Below are 27,846 nucleotides of genomic sequence, written 5' to 3'. Positions count from 1 at the left end.
TGCAGTGGCGCGATCTTGGCTCACCACAACCTCCGCCTCCCGGTTTAAGCAATTCTCCTGCCTCAGCCTCCTGAGTAGCTGGGATTACAGACGTGTGCCACCACGCCCGGCTAATTTTGTATTTTTAGTAGAGATAGGGTTTCTTCATGGTGGTCAGGCTGGTCTCGAACTCCAGACCTCAGGTGATCCGCCTGCCTCGGCCTCCCAAAGTGCTGGGATGAGAGGCATGAGCCACCACCCCTGCCCTGCTGCACATATTCTGACACCATGTGTTTGGTGAACCCAGACCCTGTAGAGCATCTTTAACTGGCGATTGTTGGATATAGGTGCCCTTCCCCCTCCCTCTATTTGCCTGATTTTATTTCCCTTTCTAGATTATACCACTCAGTCAGAAAGCACTGAATATTTTGTAAGTTTGTTTGGGTGAGAGCAAGAATAATCTTTCCTTGATTTTTTTTTTTTTTTTAAACCTTTAACTGCTGCTGAGGTTGAGACATAAGCTATCTAGCATATACTGTTACCTGAAACACGCATGGCAGGAGGGAAGGTGATGCAGTCCTGCCATTGCAGACCAGTGGGAAAGGCCAAAGAGTGTTTTGAGTAGCAATGTACATGGTCAAAGCATCATGTAATGTACTATTTCGTTTGAGTTTGATTATGCACTTTGAACCTGGCTGGTTAGGATTTGATAGACAGTTATTGGTTTGGGATTTTTTTAATGAAAATTAACAAAATATATATATAAATATACACACATACATGTGGATAGTTCTTTCTGTGTCTTAAGTTCTTTGTATGCATGCAGCTGTTGTGATCACATGTCTGATGGGCAGGTAGAAGTAGACATAGAGTTCCTGTGTTTCCCAGGCTGGCCGTCAACTCCTGGGCTCCAGTTATCCTCCCTCCTGGGCCTCCCAAAGTGTTGAGATTACAGGCGTGGGCCACCGTGCCTGGCTCTACATTTACTCTTTAAATACTTTCCTATTGGAATGAAAGAGGCAGGGTGGCTCACACCTATAATCCCAGCACTTTGGGGAGGCTGAGACAGGAGGATTCCTCGAGGCCAGGAGTCTGAGACTAGCCAGGTCAACAAAGCAAGACCTCCCTGCTGTTTCTTAAAAGAAGGGAAAAAATCTCAAGTTCCCATTTGGGTATCTTTTGGAAACTGCTGATAGCTCAGCCTTTGTTGTTATTGTTGGTATTTTCTCCAAACACACTCTCAGTTTTACCATTTTGTTTTTGTGAACTAAGCAAGAACAGGAATTAATTTATACAGTTAATCCTATCTGGACAAATTCTGGAAGGTTACTGAAGTCTCTTTCACTTCTTAAAGTGTTTTCATTTAAGAAAAAAGTCTGTAATTATAGTCTGCACAATTGTAGCCCTATCCCTCCCCGTGAGGTCCCATACTCTGGAGGCATTGAGGTTAGGCAGAAGGCACAGGAATGGGGCCAGGGCCCATTGCGTCTGGAACTGATGGCTGCCTCTGACCTCATGGACATCCCTGCACCTTCTTCCTGGTGCTCACCAGCAGGTGCAGGTATTCAGCCATCCATGGGTTCGTTTCCCCTTTCTCCGTGGTCTATATTCCGTGGTGTGAATAGCCTGTAAGGGCAAATATCCTATTTGGGTGCAACCACTTTACTCTTACTCTGTCAGAATCTGTGAAAGCGTTTTTTCGGCTTTCTTGTTTGCTGTGTTCCTTTAAAGACGGTTGAGATAAAACCACTCAAAAATAAATAGTTTTTTGCCTTATACTTACTAAAATACTAATTTATTCCAAAGTTGTCTTTATTTACTTTTCACTGACCTCATAGGGAGAACTTAGACCGCGAAGAGAAACATGAAACATTCTCAGAGGAAGGGGGCATGAGCGCGGTTCTGCGTGAATCCGTTCTCTCCTTAGCGGAAGACACAGAGCCCCTGCAGCTCGGGCCGGGCGCGGTGGCTCACGCCTGTAATCCCAGCACTTTGGGAGGCAGAGGCGGGTGGATCCCTGGAGTCCGAGACCAGCCTGGGCAACATAGTGAAACCCCATCTCTACAAAAAATACAAAAATTAGCCAGGTGCGGTTACAGGCGTGCTGCGCCTGTAGTCCCAGCTACTCAGGAGGCTGAGGCAGAAGGGTTGCTTGAGCCTGGGAGGAGGAGGTTGCAGACAGCCAGTATCACACTACTGCACTCCAGCCTGGCGACAGAGTGAGACCTTGTCTCAAGGAAAGCAACACCACAAACTGCAGCTCATTCTTTCTTTCTTTTTTTTTTTTTTTTTTTGGGACGGAGTCTTGCTCTGTCGCCCAGGCTGGAGTGCAGTGGCCGGATCTCAGCTCACTGCAAGCTCCGCCTCCCGGGTTCACGCCATTCTCCTGCCTCAGCCTCCCGAGTAGCTGGGACTACAGGCGCTCGCCACCACGCCCGGCTAGCTTTTTGTATTTTTTTAGTAGAGACGGGGTTTCACCGTGTTAGCCAGGATGGTCTCGATCTCCTGACCTCATGATCCGCCCATCTCGGCCTCCCAAAGTGCTGGGATTACAGGCGTGAGCCACCGCACCCGGCCATGCAGCTCATTCTTTCTAAAGATATCTGGAAAATGACAAAAGAGAGAGTAACACATTCAGATTCAGTTCCCTACCATGAGAAGTTCCTTTTGCCTTGTTTGTGGATATTGTTGTAAGTTCATTGCAGCTGCCTTGAGTAACGTACAGAGGCTAATGTGATCAAAGAAAGATTCATCCCTTGTTTTTCTAGTTAAAAGTCATAGCACAGGTTTCTAGTAACATTCAAATGATAAGACACTGTCCGTAATGCTAATTACAAAAATGCAGTATGTATAGTAATTTGGTACAGCATTTAAGGGGGGTGATGCCCTCCTCCCATCTCATTTCCCTCCCTTTTTCGTATTTCACATTTATTCTTTTGCCTAAAAGACAGAAAATTGGTATGATTCTCATATGCTGCATAGAACATGTAGCTCCATCACATCCCACGGCTTTCTAGAGGTCTTCGGGGTTGGAACACGAAGTGTAACTTCTGTTTCTGTTTTTCCTTGAATTCTTTTGTTTCCTGGCCCTTTTCCATCCTGTCAGTTCCCCTTAACTTACCACCCACTGTCCTCCATACTCCCCCTCTGTGTTGGTTGTCTCAAAACAGCATTCAGCGGAATTCACTGAGTGGGTGAGTTCTGTGAAGTTGCCTTTTCTGGCAGTGCTGTTGCTCAGTGATGCACAAACGTGGCATTTGCCCTTTGGTAGACAAAGATCTGGGTTTTTTTGTTTTGTTTTTTTGGTTTTTTGTTTTTGTTTTGTTTTGAGACAGAGTCTCCCAGGCTGGAGTGCAGTGGGTTCAAGAAATTCTCCTGCCTTATCCTCCCGAGTAGCTGGGATTACAGGCGCCGCCACCACGCGCGGCTAATTTTTCTATTTTTAGTAGAGATGGGGTTTCACCATGTTGGTCAGGCTGGTCTTGAACTCCTGACCTCAGGAGCTCAGGTGATCCGCCCGCCTCGGCCTCACAAAGTGCTGAGATTACAGGCGTAAGCCACTGCGCCCGGCAAATCTGGCTAATATTCTTTAAAGGAGCCAAAGGCAGTGCTTTACTGTTTGCTTTGAGGGGAAGTAGTGGCCGATCTGATTGTGACACCTTTTAGCATTGGTGACTTGATTTATCTAAAGTTAACTGTTAAAGTTAGCTGGCCTTATACAATGTAAAAGTAATGAAAATTCAGTTTCTCCAAAACAACAACAACAACAACAACACACACAGCACACAGTGGCTGAAGTTGTTAGCAATAAGAAAACAGTAGGCATATATATATATGCATATATATACACACACATACATATATGCATATATATACACACACATACATATATGCATATATATACACACACACACACACACATATATATATTCCCCGCCACCGGGAATCCACGTTCTCCTCCTGGGTAAAGGAGAGGGTTGTATTTTGTGATTCCTTTTTCCTGCCCCAAGTGGCTAGCGATACAGCCCCAGCGCGCCGGGCACTGAGTCCCTGGAGCACGGCGTGGGGCGCCTGGCGCAGACACGACTCAGGCCCGGGTCGGTCTCCGGCCAGAAAGAACTATGTTCCGGCCGCGCGGGTCGCGGGCCCAGGATGCATCACTGCAGGCCTCCATCCTGCCTCGGCGGAAGTCTGCAAGAATCCTGCGGGCGTCCTCCAGAGCGAGCAGAGGAGGAGCTCAGCGCCGAGGCCCAAGCGCGCCGCGCCGTCGTCCCTGCCCGTGCCCCTCCGCCGCTGCTCCCCTCAAAAAGGGGAGACCTGGACGCTGCCCGGTGGCCTCGGCGGGGGCCCTGTGCTTAGCGGCTCTGAATCCCAAGTGAGAAGAATGAAACGTCCTGACGCTGTCCGGCTTCCGGTTCTTGGAGAGGGCGGGAACTCTCCGCCGAGAGAACTGTGCGGAGCCGGGAAGCGCTGGCGCTCCTTCGCTTTCACGGCACTGAGCGAAATCCGACTTTAAACCAAGTAAAGCCGGCTGCCTGCTGGAGTATTTTTGTCATAGTATTTTTATTTTGGGATCAGGGTATTCTGCTGCGGACCCCGAGTCCCAATGGAGGAGGCTTATAACCGCGGAAAGCAATTTTTTTTTTTGTTTTTTTTAAAGAATTGCTGAGTTTTCCGGATTGTACTTTCAAAAACTTTCCTTAAACTTTGCGTGGCGTGTGTGTTGCAGAAACTGGTGTCTACACGTTACAAAAGTGTACTGTTTACACCTATTTGTGATGCACCCATCGTGTTTTTTTTCCATGGACCACCTATTAAACTTCCTGCTGGAGCGCTCTTGGCCCCCTTCCTGCTTTCGGGGCCACATCCTGTTGTAAATCGGTGCTATTTGTGGGGTTTTGTTTGTGGATTGGGAATATTTAAGGAACAATTTATCGAAACAACTGAAGACTTTGTTTCCTCCTTTGGGTTTTACTTTTTACATAAATTCGGTTAGGAAAAAGCATTCTTTTGCTAGTGGAGTTCAAATTCAAATACCCAGACTGTAGATTCTCCAAATGCCTTTCTCACCAGGGAGGGCAGCTCCCAGGAGTAGTGACGGCAGGTAAGCTGGGATAGGCTGACTTCATCACCTTGTAGGGGGGGAAGGCCAGAGTGGATAGTCTGGCCAGGCCTCCACAGCTGAGCCAGCTTCTGGGTGGCGGGGGAGATGAGAACGAGAGGCAGGTTCCAGTATCCTCTGGACTTGCAGGAAGGCAGGCATTCTGCGTATCGCTGAGCACTGCGGTGAGCGTTCCGTTTACTCATGTATTCCTGCCTTTTTGTTTCTCTTGGTTCTCTTGTCCCTGAGCCGCCTTGTCCACTCTTTCTATTCCCTTAGTGCCTTTCCATCTATCTCTCCTGAGTGCCCAACCTGAAACTGCACCCAAGAATTAAAATCTCTTAAAATCTCACCGTCTTGCAGAAAGAAATTGAGGCTGGTTTAAAGATCCTCAGCAAAAGAGAGTGGGCTGAGGTTCCCCCATACCAGTTGGATTCAGAGAGAGCCTCTTGTAGGGAGGCCTCATGTGGTCTTCACCTGGACCTCAGCATGTGAGCCCTCTTTTAACAGAGAGCTCGCCCAAGACCACAGTGCTTGTTAAAGGTGGTCTCAACCCCGTCTAAGCTTCCCACTACCCCGTGTCTGAGGGCAAAAACCCCTCTTTGCAACCTGAAGACACACTCAAGATGGAAGACTGTCAAGGCCATCCCTGCCAGATTCCATTAATGTGGTCCTAATGGGCCACACCAGCAGAAACAAGCTGCGTTGTATTCCTTTGAAGAAAACTAAGTCCGCCTCAGAAACTGGCAGACCCTGTAATCTTCAGAGGTAGTATTTTAAAAAGCACACCTGCCTCAAAGCCCCCTGGTTCATCCACGGAAGCATCGCAGAAGCCTCTTTGTATTAGGGGCAGCTTTACGGCACTCTGGGCCCCTTTTGCTCTTGACCAGGGCGGACGCCAAAGGCTAGATGGTGCATGCTTCCAGGTAGCGTATCACTAGTGGTTCACAGAAGCGGAAGCAATGGGGCCACCTCCCCCTACAAGTCCCTGCCCTCGGAGCAAGTGGCCAGTGCCCCTGGTGCCTCAAGGCAGCAGCTGCCCCTCCTGCCCCCTCCCAGTCTCTTTCCTGCAGTATCTGGGGACAGACAGGTGATGGGGTGTCACACTAGTTACTATTGAGCGAATTGAAGAAAATCCACATGGAAGGTTAACATCTACCATACCTCACTTTCCCCTCTCTTGATTGTAAATGTCTAATCGTACCCTCCAACCCCTGTGGGCAAACATATCCATGCATTCTTTTTGAGTTCTAGCTACTGGTCAGTAGTTCTGAGTGTAGGATTGACATGGTGGGACACCGCCAAGGTCCCTGGGGCCTAGAGGTCCAGCGTGCCCGCCTCCTTTCCTCGCTGTGCTCCTTCGGCTCCCCCGACCCCACGCTCTTGGTTTCTGGCGCCGAGCTTGGGGTGGGGAGGCAGCTGGGTAGGGTCTTCAAGTTGGAGAGAAACCCCGCCCACGCCTGGACCCCGCCGCTCCCTGCCACTCCCAGCGGAGGCCGTCAGGGGCTTGCGGTTTGAGAAATACAATCTGAAAGAGAAAACTTGGGCCTTTTCTTCCATTATCCTCCGTCCCCGCCCCCCACACCTCTTACAAATTTAGCCCAGGAGCTTCCTATCCCCACCGACTTGAAGGGTTTATCGGTCTTAAGAGCGAAATCCTGGCGGAGTGCAGTCCCTCAGGGCTAGCATCCACGTTCCGCCTTTGCCCTGCCCGAGCTGTTCCGAGGGATCCCCGCAAGGGCAGCGCTCCAGCTTTCACCCTTGGGGTCGGGGAAATAAGGCATCCACAAAGGATGCAACCAAGTCATCGTCAGTGCAGACCCAAAGGACGCACCCGAAGTGCAGGTAGGGAAGACGGGCGCATGCGCGCAGTACGGGGTTAGGCTTCCCAGCCTGGGGCGCCGCTCTAGCCCCGCGCCGTCTCGGTGGCCGGCCGCCCACTCCGCGGCGTTCGGGGAAATGGCTGCGAGACCCTACAGGCCTGCGGCCTGCGGTAAGTGGCGTCCCGGGCGCCGGGTAGAGGAGCCGGCTGCCTCTTGGGCCGCCCTTGGGAGCGGGGCGGGGCCGGCATCGGAGCCCGGCCGGTGAGAGCCGCGGATCCCTCACAGGCCGCTCCCGCCGAGAAGATGGCGGCCGCGGAAGGGAGCGAGCGAGCGAGCGGGCGGGGCCGGTGAGACCAGCCCCGGGCAGGGGGCGCGGGCTTCAGACGCCGGCCCTGGTGGGCTGCGTGAGGTTGAGGCGACTGGCGAGCACTCTGTGGTCGCGGCAGGAACGGTTTCGAGGGTGGAAGTCAGGGAGGCTGCTCGCGGGGAGGAGCGCAAGACTGGCCTGGGCGAGTGCGGCCCTGGGCTCGGGGGGCTGCACAGCTGATTTCCCTAAGCATCCCCGGGAGCCTTGGCGCTTCCTCCCGGGCCCTGGGTGCGGCCACCCCGTGGCCGGCTTAGCTTCTGGCGTGCCTTCGGGGGATTCCGGCACTGCGGGGCGGCTGGCGCTGCGGGAAGCGCGAAGAGCGGGGTTTCGCTTCCTAAAGAATATGTCCTTACCTCCTCGCGCTGGTTTTCAGTTTTTTTGTGGAATCGTTTGTTGCGTTGGTGTGTACTGGCCGTATCTGTGACACATTTTGCCTTCCAGTGACCCTGGAAGCCGAAAAGGCCAGTTCCTGCGCTCGGCGGGTGGGGTGCCCGTGCTGCCTCGGCTGCGGCGTCCGGGGCTCCTTCTCGCGGTTCTGAGACAGTGGAGGTCAGGGCCGGCTTTTCTGCTGTGAATAAAGCACCTTAATATTTAAGTTTAGAGTTTGGGCCATAGGTAGTAGTAGCTTACAGAGTTACCAGTTATTGAAAATACTCTTTAACTTGTGCCTGGGCCATCGATATCCATGTCATCTGCCTGCTGATGGAATGAGATTTGAGCCTAGTGTACTCGGGGACTTAGAGAAGGGAAAGGCAGATGGGAACGCCTTTTCGGTATATTCACATAGCCTAGCTATACCTCGTTTTGCATGGTTTCCCTAGGGCCACGTATGACTTGGTTGAAATACAGTTCTCAGCAGTGAAAAGGTCCTTAGCAGTGCGTTTTAAGGAGTAAATACAGTCGTTTTATTAATGGACATTCATTGCATACTGTGTTAGCACGAGGGATACAGCAGTGACCAAGGTGGCCCCTGTCCCAGTCCTCCTGGAGACAAGTTCAGTGGGGAACTTGAGATTATTCCACCTTCTTCCTTTAAATCAGGTGTTGCCAACCCATTTACCCTGGAGCCTAGGGCTCGTTAGTGGCCCTTTGGGTTACTGTTTGTATCTGTATGTGTGTCTGTGACTATTCCACTATTTTTCTATTTTAAATACAGCATAGACATCTCAGAAGTGTCACCCAGGAAGACAGACACAGCCCTGTTGTGAAACTCCCTGCCTAATGCACACTTGGTTTCCTACTTGCTGTGTACATGGGGAGGAGGTATCTGTTCTTGTAGACTTGTTTCAACAAGTTTCATGAGTACCATACTTCTTATCTTGTTTTGGAAAAGCGTATATCTTGAATTTTCTTCAGGCTTTCCACCAGAGGCTGACCCTTATTAGTAGGTGGTTGAATTCAGACTATGTCAAGCAGAGCAAATTGTGCTGTGATGAGAAGACAGGGCACAAATAAGATAATTTGTGATTGACTGCCCAGCTGTACCCATGGTTACCAGACAGCCCAGCCCATGTTGCATGTGTATGTGTGAGCATCACAATGGCTTGTCTAGGACGTGTGTATCATCAGTTGGGCCTTGAAGGGTGGTGGAGTTTCTTCATGTGAGGAGGGAATGATTGGAATGGGCATTGGCTCCCGTTTTGTTTCGCGGTGAAGTTGGCAGGTTCTGCTGTTGATATTGTGAGTTTTTCTACAGCCTTAGGGTCATAATTTCTTAAGGTCAGTTCTGTGGAGCCCAGTGGGGTGCTTCTTTTTGGTGTTTATTTTTAAGCTGTGCCACGTCTTCATTGTTTGGAATCTCTGTAAACAAGGCACATTTTTCCTTTTTGTATACCTGTCCCATGATACCAAGTGGCTTGTTTGGCTCTTGAAGAGCAAAGATTGAATGTGTTTAACAGGTGACTCCCTACTATCCGTGGTCCCTGCACTCTCCACTTGCCTGGGAGGCTTAGAAGCCCACTAGGAAATTCTCTGTAAACAGAGTCTCTCACTTACCTTTCTTATTTAAATGATGGGGTCCCTTACAGTGGTGGGTACTAAGATCAGCCTCCTTATGGCTACTATCAAATGATGTACGTTAACTGCATTACAAAGGTTCTATGATAAACAGTTAATGGAAATGTACTAATTGGGAAAGAGGAGGTCAAAGAACAAAGTCCGATTTGCTTATTTCATGTATGTGTAGACACTCATCTGTGAGACAGTCTGTGTTGTGTAGGCCTCATTTTATTTTTTGAGTAGTAATTTTGAGAGTAAGTTGTTATGTGAATAGATAATTGCACATATTTTGATAAGAATTCTGTAACCATGACCATAAAACTTAATAGGTGGTAATAATCGTGTGTTAAATTGTAAAGGAGGCATTTCTTTCCATGGGTATCAAATTTTGATGCCGTGGTTTTGTTTTGCATATACTGATAGAGACATTTAAGTGGTATTTAATGTACCTTTTTAATAAGATCAACTTTTTTTCCGAAATGAAGATACCTTAATGTGTTTGGTTACAAAAATAATACACATACGGGAAACTTAAACATTCTGTAAAAATAGTAAAAACACCAGAAAGGGCACTGTCCTGAAAAGCTCCACACCACAGCTGTTTTGCACTGGTGAACGGGATGTGTTGGAGGCTGTGGCCACTGCCCCGGCCAGCGTGTCCCCGGCTCCCAATCACGTGCCAAGGAGTTTTTCTCACGGCTGTGCGTGTGATGATTCATCGCCCTTAAAGAATTCCAGGCCGGGCATGGTGGCTCATGCCTGGTGTCCCAGCACTTTGGGAGGCCAAGACACTTGTCAGAAGTTCGAGACCAGCCTGGCCAACATGGTGAAACCCTGTCTCTAATTAAAAATACAAAAATTAGCTGGGTTTGGTGGCACCTGCCTGTAATCCCAGCTACTTGAGAGGCCGAGGTGGAAGAATCGCTTGAACCTGGGAGGTCCAGGTTGCAGTAAGCCAAGACGGCACCACTGCACTCCAGCCTGGGTGACAGTGAGACTGTCTCAAAAAAAAAAAAAAAAAGAAAAAAAAAGAAAAGAAAAGAATTCCCGGCCGGGCACGGTGGCTCAAGCCTGTAATCCCAGCACTTTGGGAGGCCAAGGCGGGCAGATCACGAGGTCAGGAGATCGAGACCATCCTGGCTAACATGGTGAAACCCCGTCTCTACTAAAAAAATACAAAAAACTAGCCAGGCATTGTGGCGGGCGCCTGTAGTCCCAGCTACTTGGGAGGCTGAGGCAGAAGAATGGTGTGAACCCGGGAGGCGGAGCTTGCAGTGAGCTGAGGTCCGGCCACTGCCCACCAGCCGGGGTGACAGAGCGAGACTCCGTCTCAAAAAAAAAAAAAGAATTCCCTTAGGCCAAGCGTGCAGATGCGCTCTTGTAGTTCCAGCACTTTGGGAGGCTGAGGCCAGAGGATCTCTTGAAGCCAGGAGTTCCAGGCTGTAGTGAGCTGTGATTGTGCTACTGCTCTCCAGCCTGGGTGACAAAGCAAGACTCTGTCTACCCCTCACCCCCCCCCCCAAAAAAAAAGAATTTCACTATATAGATGTTTCTTGATTTTTCAAAGTAGTGTGTTAGTTTGTATTCAGTTTGTCACCTTTCTGAGAAAAAAAACCTCATAAGCTTGTGTGTACTTCCTGCTTATTTCTTCTGGGTCACCGTGAAGCACTCCCTGCCCTCTATGAAAACAGTATGTCTCCTGCTCTCTTCCCTGTGCCAAGCCCATATGGGGCTGTTGGCAAATATGTCGGACAAATAGACTCACCTAAGAGGGCATTTCTCCAAACCCTCGCCAGCACAGGCTGTGTCACTTTCTCAGGTGGCACCTACCATCTGTTGCACACTTGCCACAGATGATTTGGCACTTGACATGTCGCTTCAGAAAACCTTGTAGGAAGCTGTGAGGTCATTACCATCCCCATTTCACAGACAGGAAAGTGCAGCCCTTAGAAGCACTGCCTGGTACACTGTGGGCCCTGCATTTGTAGACAGATGCACTGCCTGGTACCCTATGGCCCCCGCATTTGTAGACAGATGCACTGCCTGGTACCCTGTGGCCCCCGCATTTGTAGACAGATGCACTGCCTGGTACACTGTGGGCCCCTTCCCCCCTGCTGCCCCACTGCCGCTGTTACCATTTGCAGCTGGGGTCTAACCCTGCATTCATAGACAGGTTCCCCCTTGAGCCCCCCAACCTCCCATCTGCTTAACTGAGGACTTGTCCTGTTTGTAAATGTCTGGGTGGGGGTGGGCACTGCTGGCTGCAGCTGTCAGGACTGGGAACGCGGAACCTGCACCAAGGGGAGTGGGCCCCAGAGATACTCCCAAGACCCTGGAGACACGGGCCAGGTAGACACTAGCCTGGCCTCTTTGGATTTGCTAGACTGTAACTAAAAGATAAGGTTTTCCCTTTCACATGTTTCAGTAGTAAAACACCTTTCTGCTCACTTCTTCCTACCCATGCAGCAGTGATTGGGGGCCCGGGAAGTTGCTTGTCATACATGTTTGACTCTGTCGAATCCAGCTGTACATGTAAAAACGGATACAGAAAAAAAAAAACCCTTTTATGTCAAAACTCCTCTTTGTCTTCAGCTGGGACCGTCCCCCTACCCCCTAAAACAGAACTAGATATTGGCCTCTCAATCCCGGGGAAAGAAAGGAAGATTCCAGCTGAAATACAAAGTTAATTCTTGACTTTTGAGTTTACAAGGTCCCCAAGCAGTAATTTTGCCCCTTAGGCTGTGACCTTCATGAGTTGGAATTCCAGGCTGGGTGTGAGGGCTGACGCACTTTGGAAGACTGAAGCGTGATGATCAGTTGAGCCCAGGAGTTCGAGATCAGACCGGGCAACATGGCAAAACCCTGTTATTGGTTGGGGGGGGGAATATATATATATATATATTCATATATATAATTTTTATGTATATGTATAACTTATTTATAATTTATGTATTTTTTTATATTTACATATAATTTATATTATGTATGTAATATATAGATGTACAACATTAATTTATAAATTTATATATATACAAATAGCCGGGCACTGTAGTGCATGCTTGTAGTCGCAGCTACCAGGGAGGCTGAGGTAGAAGGATAACCTGAGCCCAGGGAGATTGAGGCTGCAGTGAGCCCTGATTATTCGCTCCACTGCCCTCCAGCCTGGGTGGCAGAGACCCCATCTCAACAACAACAAAAAAATTGGCTGCAGCTCCAATTTGAGAAGCAAATTCATGTGAGAGAAGGGGTTTTAAAGAAGAAACTGCATTCTCTCCACCTGAACTTAGGTGGACATCATCTCACTTGGCCTTGTCAGTAATCACATGAAACTGAATGAGAATAGACGGGGTGTCTGGAACAACCGAATGTGAAAGCAGTACCTGTCACTGCGACGAGGATCCTGACTGAACCGGAATGGCCTCGGGGTTGCTCTTGTGAGTCGGGGATCAGCCTTTCTGGCTCCAGCAGTGGAAGGCGCTGCTTTGTGTCAGTGGATCCCAGACTGGCTGGGCCTCGGGGTTGCTCTTGTGAGTCGGGGATCAGCCTTTCTGGCTCCAGCAGTGGAAGGCGCTGCTCTGTGTCAGTGGTTCCCAGACTGGCTGGACCCAGGACTGCTTTACACTCCTAAAAAGCGTGGAAGACTCCGAAGAGCTTTTGTTATATCTGTTGATAGTCACCATGTTTGACATTTAAAAATAAGTCATTTAAATGCTTAAGTGCCTTCTATTTAAAATTGTAAACCAGCCTGGCACGGTGGCTGGTGCCTGTAATACTAGCACTTTGGGAGGCCAAAGTGGGCGGATCACCTGAGGTCGGGAGTTCAAGACCAGCATGGCCAACATGGTGAAACCCTTTCTTTACTAAAAACACACAAAAAATAACTGGGTGTGGTGGCACACGCCGGTAATCCCAGCTATTCTGGAGACTGCGGCAGGAGAATCCTTTGAACCTAGGAGGTGGAGGTTGCAGTGAGCCAAGATGGTGCCACTGTACTCCAACCTGGGTGAGAGCGAGACACCATCTCAAAATAAATAAGTAAAATTGTAAACCATTATATATTAACATAAGTAACATTTTGTGGAACCTGTTTTCAATGACCAAAACAATTTAATGAGAAAGATGGTTTTGTTTTGTTTTCACAAATCTCTTTGGCTTAACTGACAGCTGCTGGATTTGCACATCTCCTTCCGAATTCAAACTTGGTGTCATCTTCGTTCAGCTTCTGAAATGCTCTAGCATATACTCAGAGTGACTGTGGAAACAGCACGGAATGTTAGTGTTGTGCAGACTGCTTTGATCCTGTGGGCCTCCCAAAAGGACCCCTGGACCACCCTTTTTGAGAACCACTTCTCTAGGAGTTGTAAAATAGTTGGCTGTAAACACTTGGGGAAATTGATGACTTCTAGGAAGATAAGCTGTGTCTTTGAACAGTTTTTAGTGGTTCAACCACGTGCTTGCCACTTGGGGCAAGTGTGGAATCAGTCTGATTCGCTGTCACCTGTAAAGCTGTTCCAGTACACACCTCTCCCTCAAAGTGCCCTACACATCCGCTTGCCGAATCCTCAGCAGCAACTCTTGCAGCAGTGAAAATCAGGGGTTGGGTGGGAGGCAAGGGTAGGCTGTGCTTGGGGCCATGGAATTATGCAGGTCTCTAAGGGTGTGGACCAAGGAAGACATAAAGGAACAGTGATTTAAACCTGTAATAAACAGATGCGCTTGAGGGGAAGCAGCCCACGCAGTACCCTGCGGGGATGACCTCCCGAAGCGCACCCTATCCCGCATGGTCTCCAGAGAGCTCACACTGCCACACACGTGGCATGAGGTGGATTTCTTCATGGGGACAAGAACCTGTGCCTTGTGGTCCTCACCAAGGCCCGGGCGGTAACCTTTTATTAGGCAGCTGGAATCCTGGTATATAGAATTGGGGCTGTATCTTAGTGTTTGAAACCATATTTTCTTTTTTGCTGAGAGGCAAGAGGAGCCCATCAAAGGTAGTAGTTTAGGAAACTTTATGTCCAGCCATTAAATAGAGAACAATAAACCTCACTTCTCCTTAACCTCGATAAATGATTTTATGTGACTGTTTCTGGTTCCTGGCATTCATTTGGAGAGTTGAAATTTCCCACCTGAGTTGCCCACCAAGGTCACAAGCCTGTGTTTTGCACGAGAAAGTGGATAGAGGGAAATGGCAGAATTGTTGCAAGTTCCCACCGGGGAGCTTGGGAACTTGGCAGCCTGGCTGTAGCCCAGGGCTGACCAAAGCGTTAGTCCTCAGCAGGTTTTTCAGTAACAAGTTTTGCTTTTTGTCTCCGTGTATCTATAAAAACACAAATACCCAAGAAATGTAAAACAACAATATAGGTTGTTTCTGGATTTTTCTCTGTATTTTCCTTGTGAAAAACATACTGTGTTGTGGCACCCTTGCTGCTTTTTTTTTTTGAGAGGGAGTTTTGCTCTTGTTGCCCAGGCTGGAGGCACAATCTCAGCTCAGTGCAACCCCCACCTCCCCGGTTTAAGTGATTCTCCTACCTCAGCCTCCCAAGTAGCTGGGATTACAGGCACCCGCCACCACACCCTGCTAATTTTTGTGTTTTTAGTAGAGATGGGGGTTTCATCATGTTGGCCAGGCTGGTCTCAAACTCCTGACCTCAGGTGATCCACCTGCCTCAGCCTCCCAAAGTGCAGGCATGAGCCACCGCACCCGGCCCAGAATAATTTTTATAATGACAGTGTTACTTGGTAAGCAGCAAAACTTTGAATTTGCCTTCTGAAGGATTTAAATGTAATCTCTGCAATTGAGTCAGAGTCTGCATAGATACTGAAGTAAATGAAAGTTGGGCTTCTCCGTTTCCTTGTGGGCCCAGATCTCTCTCTCTCCTGGTTTGGTGAGTGTGGCACAGTTTCCTGCTGCAAGCTGGTAAAGCTTTGAGTGGGCTGTCGTGGTACAGGAACGGCTGCTGCTGGTGACTGGAGAACACATCGCATTTGGGGATGTCTAGTTTTTAGGTATATCCTCCTAGTGACTGTTCTATTAATGAAAACTGAGCTATCAAGAGTCTTTTATTGGGTAATCTTTCCTTCATTTGTGGTAGTTTAAAGAACTTTTAGTTAGTGTCTTCTCTTTCCCTCCTCATCTGCATAATAAACAGATTGATGAGCCAGGAGGCCCTTAATAGGCAAAATAGAAATAAACGGAAACTTTGGCCTCTACCCTGTGAGAGTTAACAAAATAATGAAGTTTAGAATAGTGAGGTTTTACTGTAGCGTTATAATTTCTGACTGGTGGGTTAAAATTGTTTTGAGTATTGTTTCAGGGGATTATGAGGTTTGAAGAAACAATGTTTGCCACCAGGCGAGGTAAAATATGCATTTTTGTTTTATCTTTCTGCTTAGAAGTCAGAGCTCTTTTCCTGGAGGTGTGATGTTATGAAAATAGAAACTTAATTATGGTCATATGTCATATGTTAAAGTGTCTTGGAGATTAATTACTCAGAAACTAGTCTCAGGTTTTTGGAACTGAAAATCTTTAGGTGGGGGCTGGGCACCGTGGCTCACACCTGTGGTGTCCCAGCTCCTCAGGTGGAGGCGGAAGGATTGGAAGGATCGTTTGAACTTGTGTGGTGGAGGCTGCAGTGCACCCTGATCGTGTGGCTGCACCCAGCCTGGAAGTGGGCACGCTTGAGTTGATCACTCCAAGCAGATTTTAGAGTAGTACGAGTTGAGCGCGCAGATTTGCGGTGGTTGCACACCCATGCTTTTGTAATAGTTGTAGTTGGGCTTTTTAAAGTAGCATAGAGCTGACCTTTCGGGAGGATATTTTTATTTGGTTTTTAAGAAATTTCACTTTTGGCTGCTTGCTGTTTTGGTGAGTTGGGGAATCTGCGGGGAGATTAACAGGTAGTTACAGAACGCTTGTGGAGGGAAATGTTTAAAGTCTCTTCTGATGTCTGAAGCATAGATATGTATTATTGCTTTGCACATACCCAGTGTACTCCTAAACTGGTAGAAATGGCATGTTGCCACAGTTCTCTGTGTTCCATGGACCCCTGAGGGGGAAGTCCTTGAAGACTTTTCTGGGGCTAAGAGGTGAAGATGACTTCTGCATAATAGTCATTTAATAGTACAGGCCTGTTCTGTTGAGTTTCACATTTGCGCCGGTGGCACAGGGCAGATTGGAGCCTCTTCAGCACCGTGCATGGGCACCAAATGTTTAGAATATGCCAATTTTCCCAAATAATGTCCCTGATGATGCAGTAAATATTAATTTTATTCATTTGGAACCCCCAAACATTCATCTTTTTAACTTTCTGTGTGATTAAATGTCAAGTCACATATAAAGCTCCTGCTGCATCCCCACGTGGGTAGTGTCCACGCACAGCCCTAGGGGATTGAGCTGGGAGCTGACAGAACAACAGACGGAGGACAGTTTTCAGACTTGGCATGTGGCAGGCGTTTTGTCCAAAATGAAAGATGTCTCAAAGAAAGAACGAACAGTATTTGTTGCTAAGGATAAAATTTGAGCTTTGGGGTGAAAATTGGAAGTTTAGAAAACTTGTATCTGCCATCGTAAACTTGATGGCTTTCTAGTAACTAAAGTCTTCGTGGAGATTGGACCTGACATTATCGGCCAGGTGAGGTGACTCACACCTGTAATCCCAGCACTCTGGAAGGCGGAGGTGGATAAATGCTTGATCCCAGGAGTTCGAGACCAGCTTCAGCAACATAGTAAGACCCTGTCTCTACAAAAAAAATGTAAACATTAACCGGGCATGGTGGCATGACCTGTAGTCCCAGCTACTGGGGAGGGTGAGGTGGGAAGACCGCTTGAGCCTGGTGGCAGTGTGGGTGGGGGAGGTGCTGAGGCTGCAGTGAGCCTTGCTTGCACCACTGCACTCCAGCCTGGGCAGCAGAAAAAAAGAAATGTTTGTTTTATGCTATCTGATGAGATGTGTGGACATTGAGAATCTCTGTCTGCAACTTGAACCCGTGTCATCCAGGTGACCAGCATGCACATGGGTCCAGAGTGCAAGGACGTGTTCAGAGTAAACACAGCAGTCAATTTTCGAGTAAGAAACTGCTACTTGGCGAGAGTTGGTGTAGTATCAGTGCACATCCACAGTTATGTGAACATGGTTACAATACTCCATTCTAAAGACTTGTCTGCGTGAGGCGAGATTTTGATGACGTGTTTTAGCTGAAACACTCTGTGGGAACAAATTGAAGGCAGAAGTAGACATGAACGTGGAGCTATCTTCTGTTAAGCCAGATATTTGCAAAAATATACAACAGGGCCACCCTTCCTGTACGTTTTTGTTTTAGAAGTAACTTTCATTAAAGATACTGTTAACGTATTAATAGGTTTGTTTTTAATACATATTTAGAATTTTGAAAATAGCAATATATTCCACATAAACAAAAGCTCTTTGGTGTTCTCAACTTGTAAGAGTAAAGGTGTCTTGAGACAAAAGGTTTGAGAGCCACCACTCAAGCATTCGGAAATCAATGTGTGTCCTCTGCTTGAATCACCACTCATCAGCTACTTCTAGTTAATAGGAAATGAAGCAGTTTTCAGCTGGGGGAAAAGATGTGCTTAGAAATGTAGAGAAATATTAAATTTGGTACATTCTGTTTTAACGTGTAGTTTGTTCACTTCCCAGTTTCAAGGATACACACAGTTTTCTTTCTGGGGAAAAGTCGTTACTGATACAATGTGGTTGCAGTTTTCTGAGCACATTCCCTCTGCGATGTGCTGTGTGGTGTGTAGAATCACACACTAATTCTGCACACCCACAAGTTATGTTAGAACACGGTGTTTTTTGCTTGTGCCTTGATATACATGTTTTTATTTTACAAGCTGACTGAAATGTTATAGTACGTTTTCTTTATTGAAGACATTATGAAAATAAATCAGTTTTGTAAATGGAAAGTGATCTGATCTTTTCTGAAGGTATATCCTTCATTGAATTCTACTTAACAGAAATAACTACGTTTTTCTGATTACTCAGAACTCAAATCTAGTAGCGTGTTTATTTTGCAGATTAACGTAAATTGAATTTTTAGAAATCAGTTTTCATTCCTGAGAACTTCTTAATTTGTTTGCTTTTATAAATGTTCAGTGTTGGCTGGGCACAGTGGCTCGTGCCTGTAATCCCCAAAACTCTGGAGGCTGAGGGAGGAGGATTGCTTGAGGCTAGGAGTTCAGGACCAGCCTGGATAACATAGCAAAACCCTGTCTCTAAAAGAAATTTTTTCAAAAATTAGCTGGGCATAGTGGCACGCATCCATAGTCCCAGTTGCTCATGAGACTAAGCTGGGAGGATCACTTGAGCCCAGGAGTTTGAGACTGTAGTGAGCCATGATCGGGCCACTGCACTCCAGCCTGGGCAATGAAGCAAGATGCCAACTCTTTAAAAAGTGAAATAAAATAAATTAAATGCTCAATGTTGCGAAATATAAGTTTATTTCAAGTGTTTTCTGAACAGTCATTTCTGAATTCTTGAAGTAGTTGTTTTGAGTATGATAGTTGTACCACGTTGAAGAGACAGTGACTATGAAGATGCCATTTGGCTCATCAGAGGGAATGTCTACGTGATCCTTGTCTTATTTTTATTTTTTGTAGAGATGGTGTCTACATGCTGACATGTTGCCTGGGCTGGTCTTGAACTCCTGGGCTCAAGCAGTCCTCCCAAGCAGCTGGGATCACAGATGCGAAATATTGTGCCCAGTTGTGACTGTCTCTTTAAAAGGAGGGGAGTTGGAATGTTTGTCCCTTGTTCTGAGGTTGCCAGGGAGACCACAGAGGGAAGGCAGTTGGTCTTGAGGCTGAGGAAGAGGTGAGAGCGGGGGCTTGGCTTGGGAGTGTGGGCTTTGGGGCAGGGAGCTAGCTAGAAACCAGGCACCTGGAACCTTTGAGTGTTTTGATATGACTATTTGAAAGAGGATACAGGAGAAGTGTTTTTTAAATACACGTGGTGAACTGTATCGTGCTGATTTTAGTAAGTCAAACATTAGTCTTCTAAAATTTTTCTTGAGTTTTTAATTAAAATAATACAGCTACGATATTAAGAATTTTCAATAATTACATTCGTATATAATTTCGTTATTCAGTCTTTTCACTTTTTGTTCTTGTTCTTCTGTTTTGTGGTGGATTTTATTGAGTGGGGTCCATCTCGGACATAGGCTCCAAATGGAAAAGAAGCTGATGCTTGGCAACTCATCTCTGGCCCTGGTCTGGCTGTGCCTCTGCCTGTCTCTCTGGGGCAAGCCTAGGACTCCACCCCTTTCTCTCGGGGGTTGGTAGCATCTGCTGTCCTGGGTAGAAGTCCTTAAGGACACTGCTCGCATGCTTGTTTTCAACCCCCTAGCTGTCTTTGTGGGTCACACAGTATAACTCAAATAATAGGTTACTCGAGAATTCAGTGCTCCCTTTTAATTGTTGTTGGTACGTAATTTACTTAAGATATGTAAAATATTTTCTTATTTTCTTTTAGGAGCTTACTCCATGGGAACAGCCTCTAGATAATCCGAGTTGTTGAAAATACGAAGCCTGTTACTCGTGAACAGTGGCTGACAACAGTGTTGTTGTGAGCCTGGCTGTCTGCTTGGACCAAGAGGTTTCGTCTGCCAGGGTTTTTTGGTTGTATTTAGGATTTCAGGGAAAAGTGTCCAAGCTTTCAGTGTTGGAGCAGGTAAGGTATCAGTACTGTCAGTAGCAACAAAATTTTAACGAATAAGTCTGTGTTTGCTATTTATAAAGTGGCATTTGTAAAGAAACTGATGGAATGTAGTACTTGTATTTATTTGAAATACACTCAGCCATTTGTATCAGCAGTCTCTGTAGCAGCAGATGCTGCATCTATGGATTCCACCAGCTGCCGATTGAAAATATTTGGGGGGCACACAATAAATAACAATAAAAAATAAAAATTTTATGAAACAGTGTAGTACAGCAACTGTTTCTATGATGTACTCTAGAGGTGATTTAAATACTTGAGAGGTTGTACATAGGTCATATGCAAATAGTCTGTTCTCTCTTTAATGAGAATCCAGTTTTATAAACTAGAGCTCTTCCCATAGAAAGCTACCGGCATGGAGGCACCAGCCCTTTTCAGCTGGGTTGGAACTTCATAGGCCCAGAGGCAGAGGGGACTGCAGCTTTGTGCCCTTCTGGGCAAAGGCTGGTGCGAGCCCTTCAAACTCCATCTTCAATAGAAACTCCAAGTGTTGCATGAAAACATGGGCTTGACCCTCTTTTGAGATGACTGTCACATTTCTTGCAAATATTTTGGCTTGCACAAGCAGAAAAACTTTCCCTAAATGTAAAATTTCCAATGAGAATGAATAAGCCATTTTAACTGATGTGGTTTAATAATTGCTCTACCATATATATTTGTAAGCAGTATTCTCTACTTTGCCCTTAACCTTTGAGGTCAGCGTTGCCTCCTGGATCAGAGCAGTTCCTTGTGACTTGCCTGGAGTCACCTGGCTGGTGAAGGAAGCCCCCTTTCTGTTTACCACCGTCTCTAGTGCCCCCCTCACACAGCAGCCTTCAGAGTTTGCACCCTGACTTGGAGTCACTGCTGGCACCCTGATCGAGTTTAGCTGTGTCCTTTAACAATGGGGTCAGCTCAGGCGAGCAGAGAAGTGATGGGTCCTTTATCTCCAAGGCTTCTGTGGAGTGACCTGGAGGTGTGGGTCACATTTACAGAGCATGGAGGCCATGGCCAGGCAGCATCACAGGAAATGAGAAGTGACAGCATTTAGAGGGAAGCAAAAAGAACAACACAGGTTGCAAGTAATTTTCCATTTTGTACTTTTTTTCTTTTTTTTTTTTTTGAAACTGAGTCTTGCTCTATTGCCCAGGCTGGAGTGCAGTGGCGTGATCGCGGCTCACTGCAACCTCCGCCTCCCGGGTGCAAGCGATTCTCCTGCCTCGGCCTCCCAAGTATGTGGGATTACAGGCGCCCACCACCATGCCCGACTCGTTTTTGTATTTTTAGTAGGGACGGGGTTTCACCATCTTGGCCAGGCTGGTCTCGAACTCCTAACCTCCAGTGATCCACCTGCCTCGGTGTCCCAAAGTGCTGGGATAATAGGCTTGAGCCACCAGGCCCGGCCCCATTTTGTATATTTTTTAAGGCTTTCATTTTATGCCTGTCCTTCCCCCAGGATGGAACATGGCATAAAATCAGAGACATCATTAGCATTTACATATAATTAAAACTTGGACAGCTTGGAAAAGAATTCTCAAAGTATATACTATCTTTTTCAGATTTTTGTCGTTTCAACAAGACTAAAAGTTTCACAAATAAGATTCTTTAATAATGTATTAGAATGAAAGTGAAAAAGAATACAGGAAAGTAATGTATTGGCCTGGCATGGTGGCTCACTCCAGCCTGGGGACAGAGCAAGACTCCGTCTCATAAAGTGATCGCCTTGACCTTATTTTCTAAGTGTCCCAGTTGTATGTTGCTGCTAACAATATCTCCAAAGCTCAGTAGACTAAGACAAGCTTTGTTTCATATGACACAGTCTGTGGGTCGGGAGTCGGGCAGTTCTTTCACGTTGTGCCCATGAGGGTCAATGAGGGCCATTCCCTTGGCAGCAGGACTGGCACGCAGGGTCCCAGATAGTGAGAGCATCCTTCCTGGCCCCAGCCCCTGGTTGGGGAGCTGAAAGTCGGGACTCAGCTTCTTCATACCCTCTTTTCAGCATGTTAGTGGCCAGCCCATGCTTGCAAAGTCCAGAACAGACTTGGGTCCCCTTGGAGGCCACGTCCAAACTGGCACAGCGTCTTGTTCACTGTGCTTGTGGTCAAAGCAGCCCATCTGCCTGCAGAGGTACTGAGGAACTCGTGCCGCCTCTGAGCTACCCCGCTGTACTGTCCATTATTTCATATTTATCCCTGCTACCTGGCTTGTGAAGCCTTTTCCTAAGCAGTTAAATGATGAAATTGTACATTTGATTTGCTAGCTGTATTTTTGTCTAAACATTAGTTGTTTATTAAAATTATCTTTACGAATCATCTCGAATCATCTCACATAGCACACATTAGGAAACACTGGTCAGAAGGACTTGCTTTGCACGTGTTTGGCGGCAATGTCATCTTTTGTTCGGTGGTCGGTTGGTCACGATGTGCTTACACTTTTCCACTAGGTATGGATGACAAAGGTGACCCGAGCAACGAAGAGGCACCTAAGGCCATCAAACCCACCAGCAAAGAGTTCAGGAAAACATGGGGTTTTCGAAGGACCACTATCGCCAAGCGAGAGGGCGCAGGGGATGCAGAGGCTGACCCACTGGAGCCACCGCCCCCACAGCAGCAGCTGGGCCTGTCCCTGCGGCGCAGTGGGAGGCAGCCCAAGCGCACTGAGCGTGTGGAGCAGTTCCTGACCATTGCGCGGCGCCGCGGCAGGAGGAGCGCGCCCGTCTCCCTGGAGGATTCTGGTGAGCCCACGTCCTGTCCCGCCACAGATGCTGAGACAGCCTCCGAGGGCAGCGTGGAAAGTGCTTCTGAGACCAGAAGCGGCACCCAGTCTGCTTCCACGCCTGTGAAGGAACGACCAGCCTCTTCTGAAAAGGTGAAAGGAGGGGATGACCATGATGACACCTCCGATAGTGACAGCGATGGCCTGACCTTGAAAGAGCTTCAGAATCGCCTTCGCAGGAAGCGGGAACAGGAGCCCACCGAGAGGCCCCTGAAAGGGATCCAGAGTCGCCTGCGGAAGAAGCGCCGGGAGGAGGGTCCTGCTGAAACTGTGGGCTCCGAGGCCAGTGACACTGTGGAGGGTGTCCTGCCCAGTAAGCAGGAGCCCGAGAATGATCAGGGGACTGCGTCCCAGGCTGGGAAAGACGACAGAGAGAGTAAGTTGGAGGGAAAGGCGGCTCAGGACGTCAAAGAGGAGGAGCCTGGAGACTCGGGCAGACCGAAGCCTGAATGTGAGGGTTATGACCCCAATGCCCTATATTGCATTTGCCGTCAGCCTCACAACAACAGGTAGGTCATGTGTGGGCACGCTGCCTCGGCTCCCACAGAAATCCCAGGGTTGCAAACAGAATTTTCCATTTGTTTTCATTTTAAAGGGCTACAGAGCTGGGCTGGATGAGCCATTTGTTAAGTTGGAAACGATGAACAAGTCATTGTCAAAAAAGAAACATAGAGTGGCTAAGGACTTCCTAGAGCCACCTCTCCACCCTGGTTGCCACCAGCCACACATGACTGTTTCCAGTCAAGTGAGGAGATGAATAGCTCCCCACCCCAGTCACGTGAGCCACATGCAGCCAGTGGCTCTGTGTAGACGGCACGGAGGAGAATGCGTCTGTCACTCAGGCGACTGTCTGTCTGAGACCGTTCCTCTAGACTGTCCCTTGGGAGACTTAACAGAGGGCCATGTGCAGACTGCAACTAGCCTAGTACAAACATTTGGGGTAGCTCAAAAGACCTCTGCTAGGACTGGATGTCAGTTGGTGATAGGCAGCCTGTTGGCTTGGTGCTGGGATAAAGGCATTGGTGTAGTTTTGAGGGGAGACTTGCTGAGGTATTTGTGGTGGAATGCCTTGGAGTTCGCTCCTAAAATGCCCTACTCTTAAAAAATGGTGAACCAAATTTGATTGAATGTTAAAATTAAGGGAAAGGCATGAGGACGTTCTTATTCTCTACTTTGTATATTTGCATTTTTTCATAATGTTAAAACCAATTGGCTTATTAATATGTTGAAAAGTGCTTGTCACTTCCCATTACTAATACTGTTATTTTATAATTTCAGGTTTATGATTTGCTGTGACCGCTGTGAAGAATGGTTTCATGGCGATTGTGTGGGCATTTCTGAGGCTCGAGGGAGGCTTTTGGAAAGGAATGGGGAAGACTATATCTGCCCAAACTGCACCATTCTGCAAGTGCAGGATGAGACTAATTCAGAAACCGCAGATCAGCAAGAAGCTAAATTGAGACCTGGAGATGCTGATGGCACCGACTGTACAAGTATAGGAACAATAGAGCAGAAGTCTAGCGAAGACCAAGGGATAAAGGGTAGAATTGAGAAAGCTGCAAATCCAAGTGGCAAGAAGAAACTCAAGATCTTCCAACCTGTAAGTGTCCGCTGAGACAAGCATTCAGCGGTCAGCCTCGTGGGTTTCCTCGCTCTCGCTCTCGATAGGAATTCCTCCCAGGACGGGAGCTGCACCCATGTGGGGCAGTGCCTCTCCTGGGTTCCTGCCTCACTCCACCTGGGTGAGGCCTTTCTGTTTTTATTATTACCCTGTCTACCTCCTCTACTATTAATGACTTAATTTTTGAAATCAGCCCATCTTTGAGGATTTGGATGTTGCTTATATGTTTTGTGTGCACTAGTGGAATTGTTTCTGAACGATGGGAGTGGCGGTACTCCGGGGTCACCTGCCATCTCCGGCTTCCTCCTGGTTCTGGTGCTGGCTCCTCGGGGTGTTTGTGTTGAGAGAGTGGTTTGTCTTGTGGCTGTGTTGACTTAATTCTCTCCCCCTGGTGTTCATGACATTTCCCACACGCTGTTGGCTTCTGATGCTGTCTTGTGTTTGCAGTCTCCATTCCAGTCCCCACAGGGCAGGTCTGACTTGGTATGTTTTCACTCTGGGCCTTCCCGGGTCCCGGGCCTGTCCCCACCCAGCTACCTGTCCTCTGGCAGGTATTGGAGATTGATGTGTCTAGAAGCATCTCTGCCTTCACACTCTTGCACTGGGTTAGCTGCAAGGTGAGGATGTGGGAAGGCCGGGCTGTGCACATAGGAGCGTGCCCTGGAGGCATGGAAGGGCTGAAGGCTCATGCTGCAGCGCTGTCAGGGACCACATCTAGGCATTCAGAGATGAGTGGAAATGGGAATTCATGAGAAAAGTCAGTGATTTTATGTCTTCCTTTTTAAATATATTGATTATGTTTTTTATGCAGTTGAGGCTTCTGGCCCTTGCTGCTGCTCCAGGCTGGAGTTCAGTGGCATGGAACCTAGCTTCACTGCAGTGGGCTGGAGGATCTCAGACCTTAGCTTTCCTCCTAAGTAGCTGGACTACAAGCATTACACCACTATCTCAACATTTTTTTAATTGTCAACAGCTTCTGATGCATAACTCCTGCACAAAACTCCAATCTGTATTCCCCAGCTGGAACCGAGATCTCGCGGAGGAAACCAACTCTGCTAAATATCAATTTGAGAAATAAGGTCTTTTATTTTATGTATGCGCAGAAGACACGTTCATGTGTGCTGAGGCCTGATCATGGAGACAGACTCTGTAAACAGCAGCAGTCGCTACTTGCCTGCGGTAATGCAGAGTGTCCTCCCGCTGGGCAGCGAGTGACCGGTAGGAAGCTTGCCTGTGGTAATGCGGAGTGTCCCTCCTGCTGGGCGGGTGAGGACTGCAGTCCCATTGAAGGAGCCCACGTTTATGCCTCCATTTCCATGGGAAGCCTGGGCCTGCTGCTCAGGTCTTACAGGACTGCAGTCACGGTGCAGCGGGGGCTGTGGTCTCGAGAGGCTTGGTGGGGGGATTCCCTCACACTATTTTTACTATATAAGTGTGTCTGTCTGGGTGTTGTGGCTCACACCTGTAATCCCAGCACTTTGAGAAGTCAAGATGGGAGGATCACTTGAGGCCAAGAGTTCAAGACCAGCCTGGGCAATGTAGTGAGACCCCCATCTCTACAAAAAAATAATTAGCTGGGCATGGTGGTATGTGCCTGTAGTCCCAGCTACTGGGGAGGCTGAGGTGGATCGCTTGAGCTCAGGACATCAAGGCTACAGTGAGCTATGATTGTGCCACTGCTCTCCGGCCTGGGCAACAGAGCAAGACCCTGTCTCACACAAAAAAAGTATGTGTCATGCAATTTGGGGGGCATACTTTTTTTGGTTTTTTTTTTTTTTTTTTTTTGAGACGGAATCTCGCTCTGTCCCCAGGCTGGAGTGCAATGGGCGATCTGGGCTCACTGCAAGCTCCGCCTCCCGGGTTCACGCCATTCTCCTGCTTCAGCCTTCTGAGTAGCTGGGACTACAGGCGCCCGCCACCACGCCTGGCTAATTTTTTGTATTTTTAGTAGAGACGGGGTTTCACCGTGTTAGCCAGGATGGTCTCGATCTTCTGACCTCGTGATCCGCCCGCCTCGGCCTCCCAAAGTGCTGGGATTACAGGCGTGAGCCACCGCGCCCGGCCTTGGGGAGCATACTTACACTGAAAAATTACTCATTGTTTATCTGACATTCAGATTTCATTGGCATCCTGTATTGTACTTGGCAACCTTGCCCTCAGATCCTAGCTACAGGTAACCCTCTCAAAGCAGGGAAGCTTACTTCAAAACCAGCTCTGAAGTCTTCTCTCTTCACAAAAGACCCAGTTCCTCTTTTAAGGGTTTTTGCCTGATTAAGTTTGACCCATTTGACTTGCAGTCATCCCAGTTAGAGCAAAAGCCCTGCATGAGGGTCCTCTAGCTGAGCCTCTTTGTGGATGTGAGGTCCCGTGGGCCCCGCCCACCCTCGGAGGGTGCACCTAACTGAGGGCAGGAGTCCAGGGGTCTCCTCAGACTCCTGCCCCCTGCAGGGCATGACGGGCAGTGACAGTGTGAATGCCTTACCTGGAGCAAGGGGATTTTCATAGCTTGAATAAACAAAATAAATGTTTCTTCATATTAAAAGTACTACTAGTATCTCATTTTAAAACCGTGACCTTGGTACTATAAGTGGTGATTTTACAAGACACACACTTAACTGCTTAAAATTGGCAAGTACATTGTTTGAAGTCATCTGTTTCGCTCTGCAGGTGATAGAGACGCCTGGTGCCTCAAAATGTATTGGCCCCGGGTGCTGTCAGGTGGCGCAGCCCGACTCCGTGTACTGCAGTAATGACTGTATCCTCAAACATGCCGCAGCGACAATGAAGTTTCTAAGCTCAGGTAAAGAACAGAAGCCAAAGCCTAAAGAAAAGATGAAGATGAAGCCAGAGAAGCCCAGTCTTCCAAAATGTGGTGTTCAGGTGAGTGAACCGGGACCAGCCGCCCGGGCGGTGGATGCATGGGCGCGAGAGCATTTGTTGCAGACCTGTTGGTTTGTCGACCGCGTGGGGGTGGCAGGTGTAGGTGGCGCACACGTGGTGTCGCCTTGACCTTTGTCTTCCACCTTCCCACCAGTTTTCTCTTTTCTGCCCATTAGCTGAGGGGTTAATACAAGTGCAGTAAAGCAAATGCTGACAGTGGCACTGCACGGGGGGCATAAGACTTCAGGACACACCCTGCTGTCTTGCGAGAAGAGTCGGTAACCACCCGGTGGAGTTTGTAAAGCGTAGACTTGCAGGCACCAGGAGTGGGAGGTGGGTTTGGGGCAAGGCCATGGGCTTCATTTAAGACCCGGCTCTCAGAACTGTCTCCTGTTTGTGCTCCAGGTGATTTGGAAAGAATCAAGGGTGTTCAGAAATCACAGACTCTTGTCTTAGACTTGAAGCCCCTTCTGAGGCTCAGGTGGCTGTGGCTGTGTCACTGCCCCTGTTGTGTTTGTGACCGGCAAAGCATAACTAGCACTGTTTGAGGAGGTTTCTTGATTATTTTCAAATTGATTCCTTAGCCTTCG

The 27,846-nt window shown here is 47.9% G+C and overlaps 1 protein-coding gene across 4 annotated transcripts in view; it reads left to right on the top strand.

The window, feature by feature from the left end:
• Positions 1-27,846, top strand: part of DIDO1 (death inducer-obliterator 1) — a 61,707-nt gene that overhangs the window by 4,820 nt on the left and 29,041 nt on the right. For 2 of the 4 annotated variants that reach the window (XM_003904511.4, XM_031656902.1), the window contains exons 2-5: positions 19,759-19,956; positions 22,424-23,264; positions 24,034-24,355; positions 27,044-27,256. In XM_003904511.4, the coding sequence (XP_003904560.3) occupies positions 22,426-23,264; positions 24,034-24,355; positions 27,044-27,256 (1,374 nt within the window). In that variant the 5' untranslated portion in view covers positions 19,759-19,956; positions 22,424-22,425. Of the gene's footprint in view, positions 1-3,459; positions 7,074-18,460; positions 19,102-19,758; positions 19,957-22,423; positions 23,265-24,033; positions 24,356-27,043; positions 27,257-27,846 lie in introns of those variants that run through there. The other 2 variants (XM_009215786.4, XM_009215788.4) reach the window with 2 other exon arrangements.

Source organism: Papio anubis, chromosome 16, assembly GCF_008728515.1.
Source record: "Papio anubis isolate 15944 chromosome 16, Panubis1.0, whole genome shotgun sequence".
NCBI classification, from domain to species: Eukaryota; Metazoa; Chordata; class Mammalia; order Primates; family Cercopithecidae; genus Papio; species Papio anubis.
This window is presented reverse-complemented; position numbering and strand designations above follow the sequence as displayed.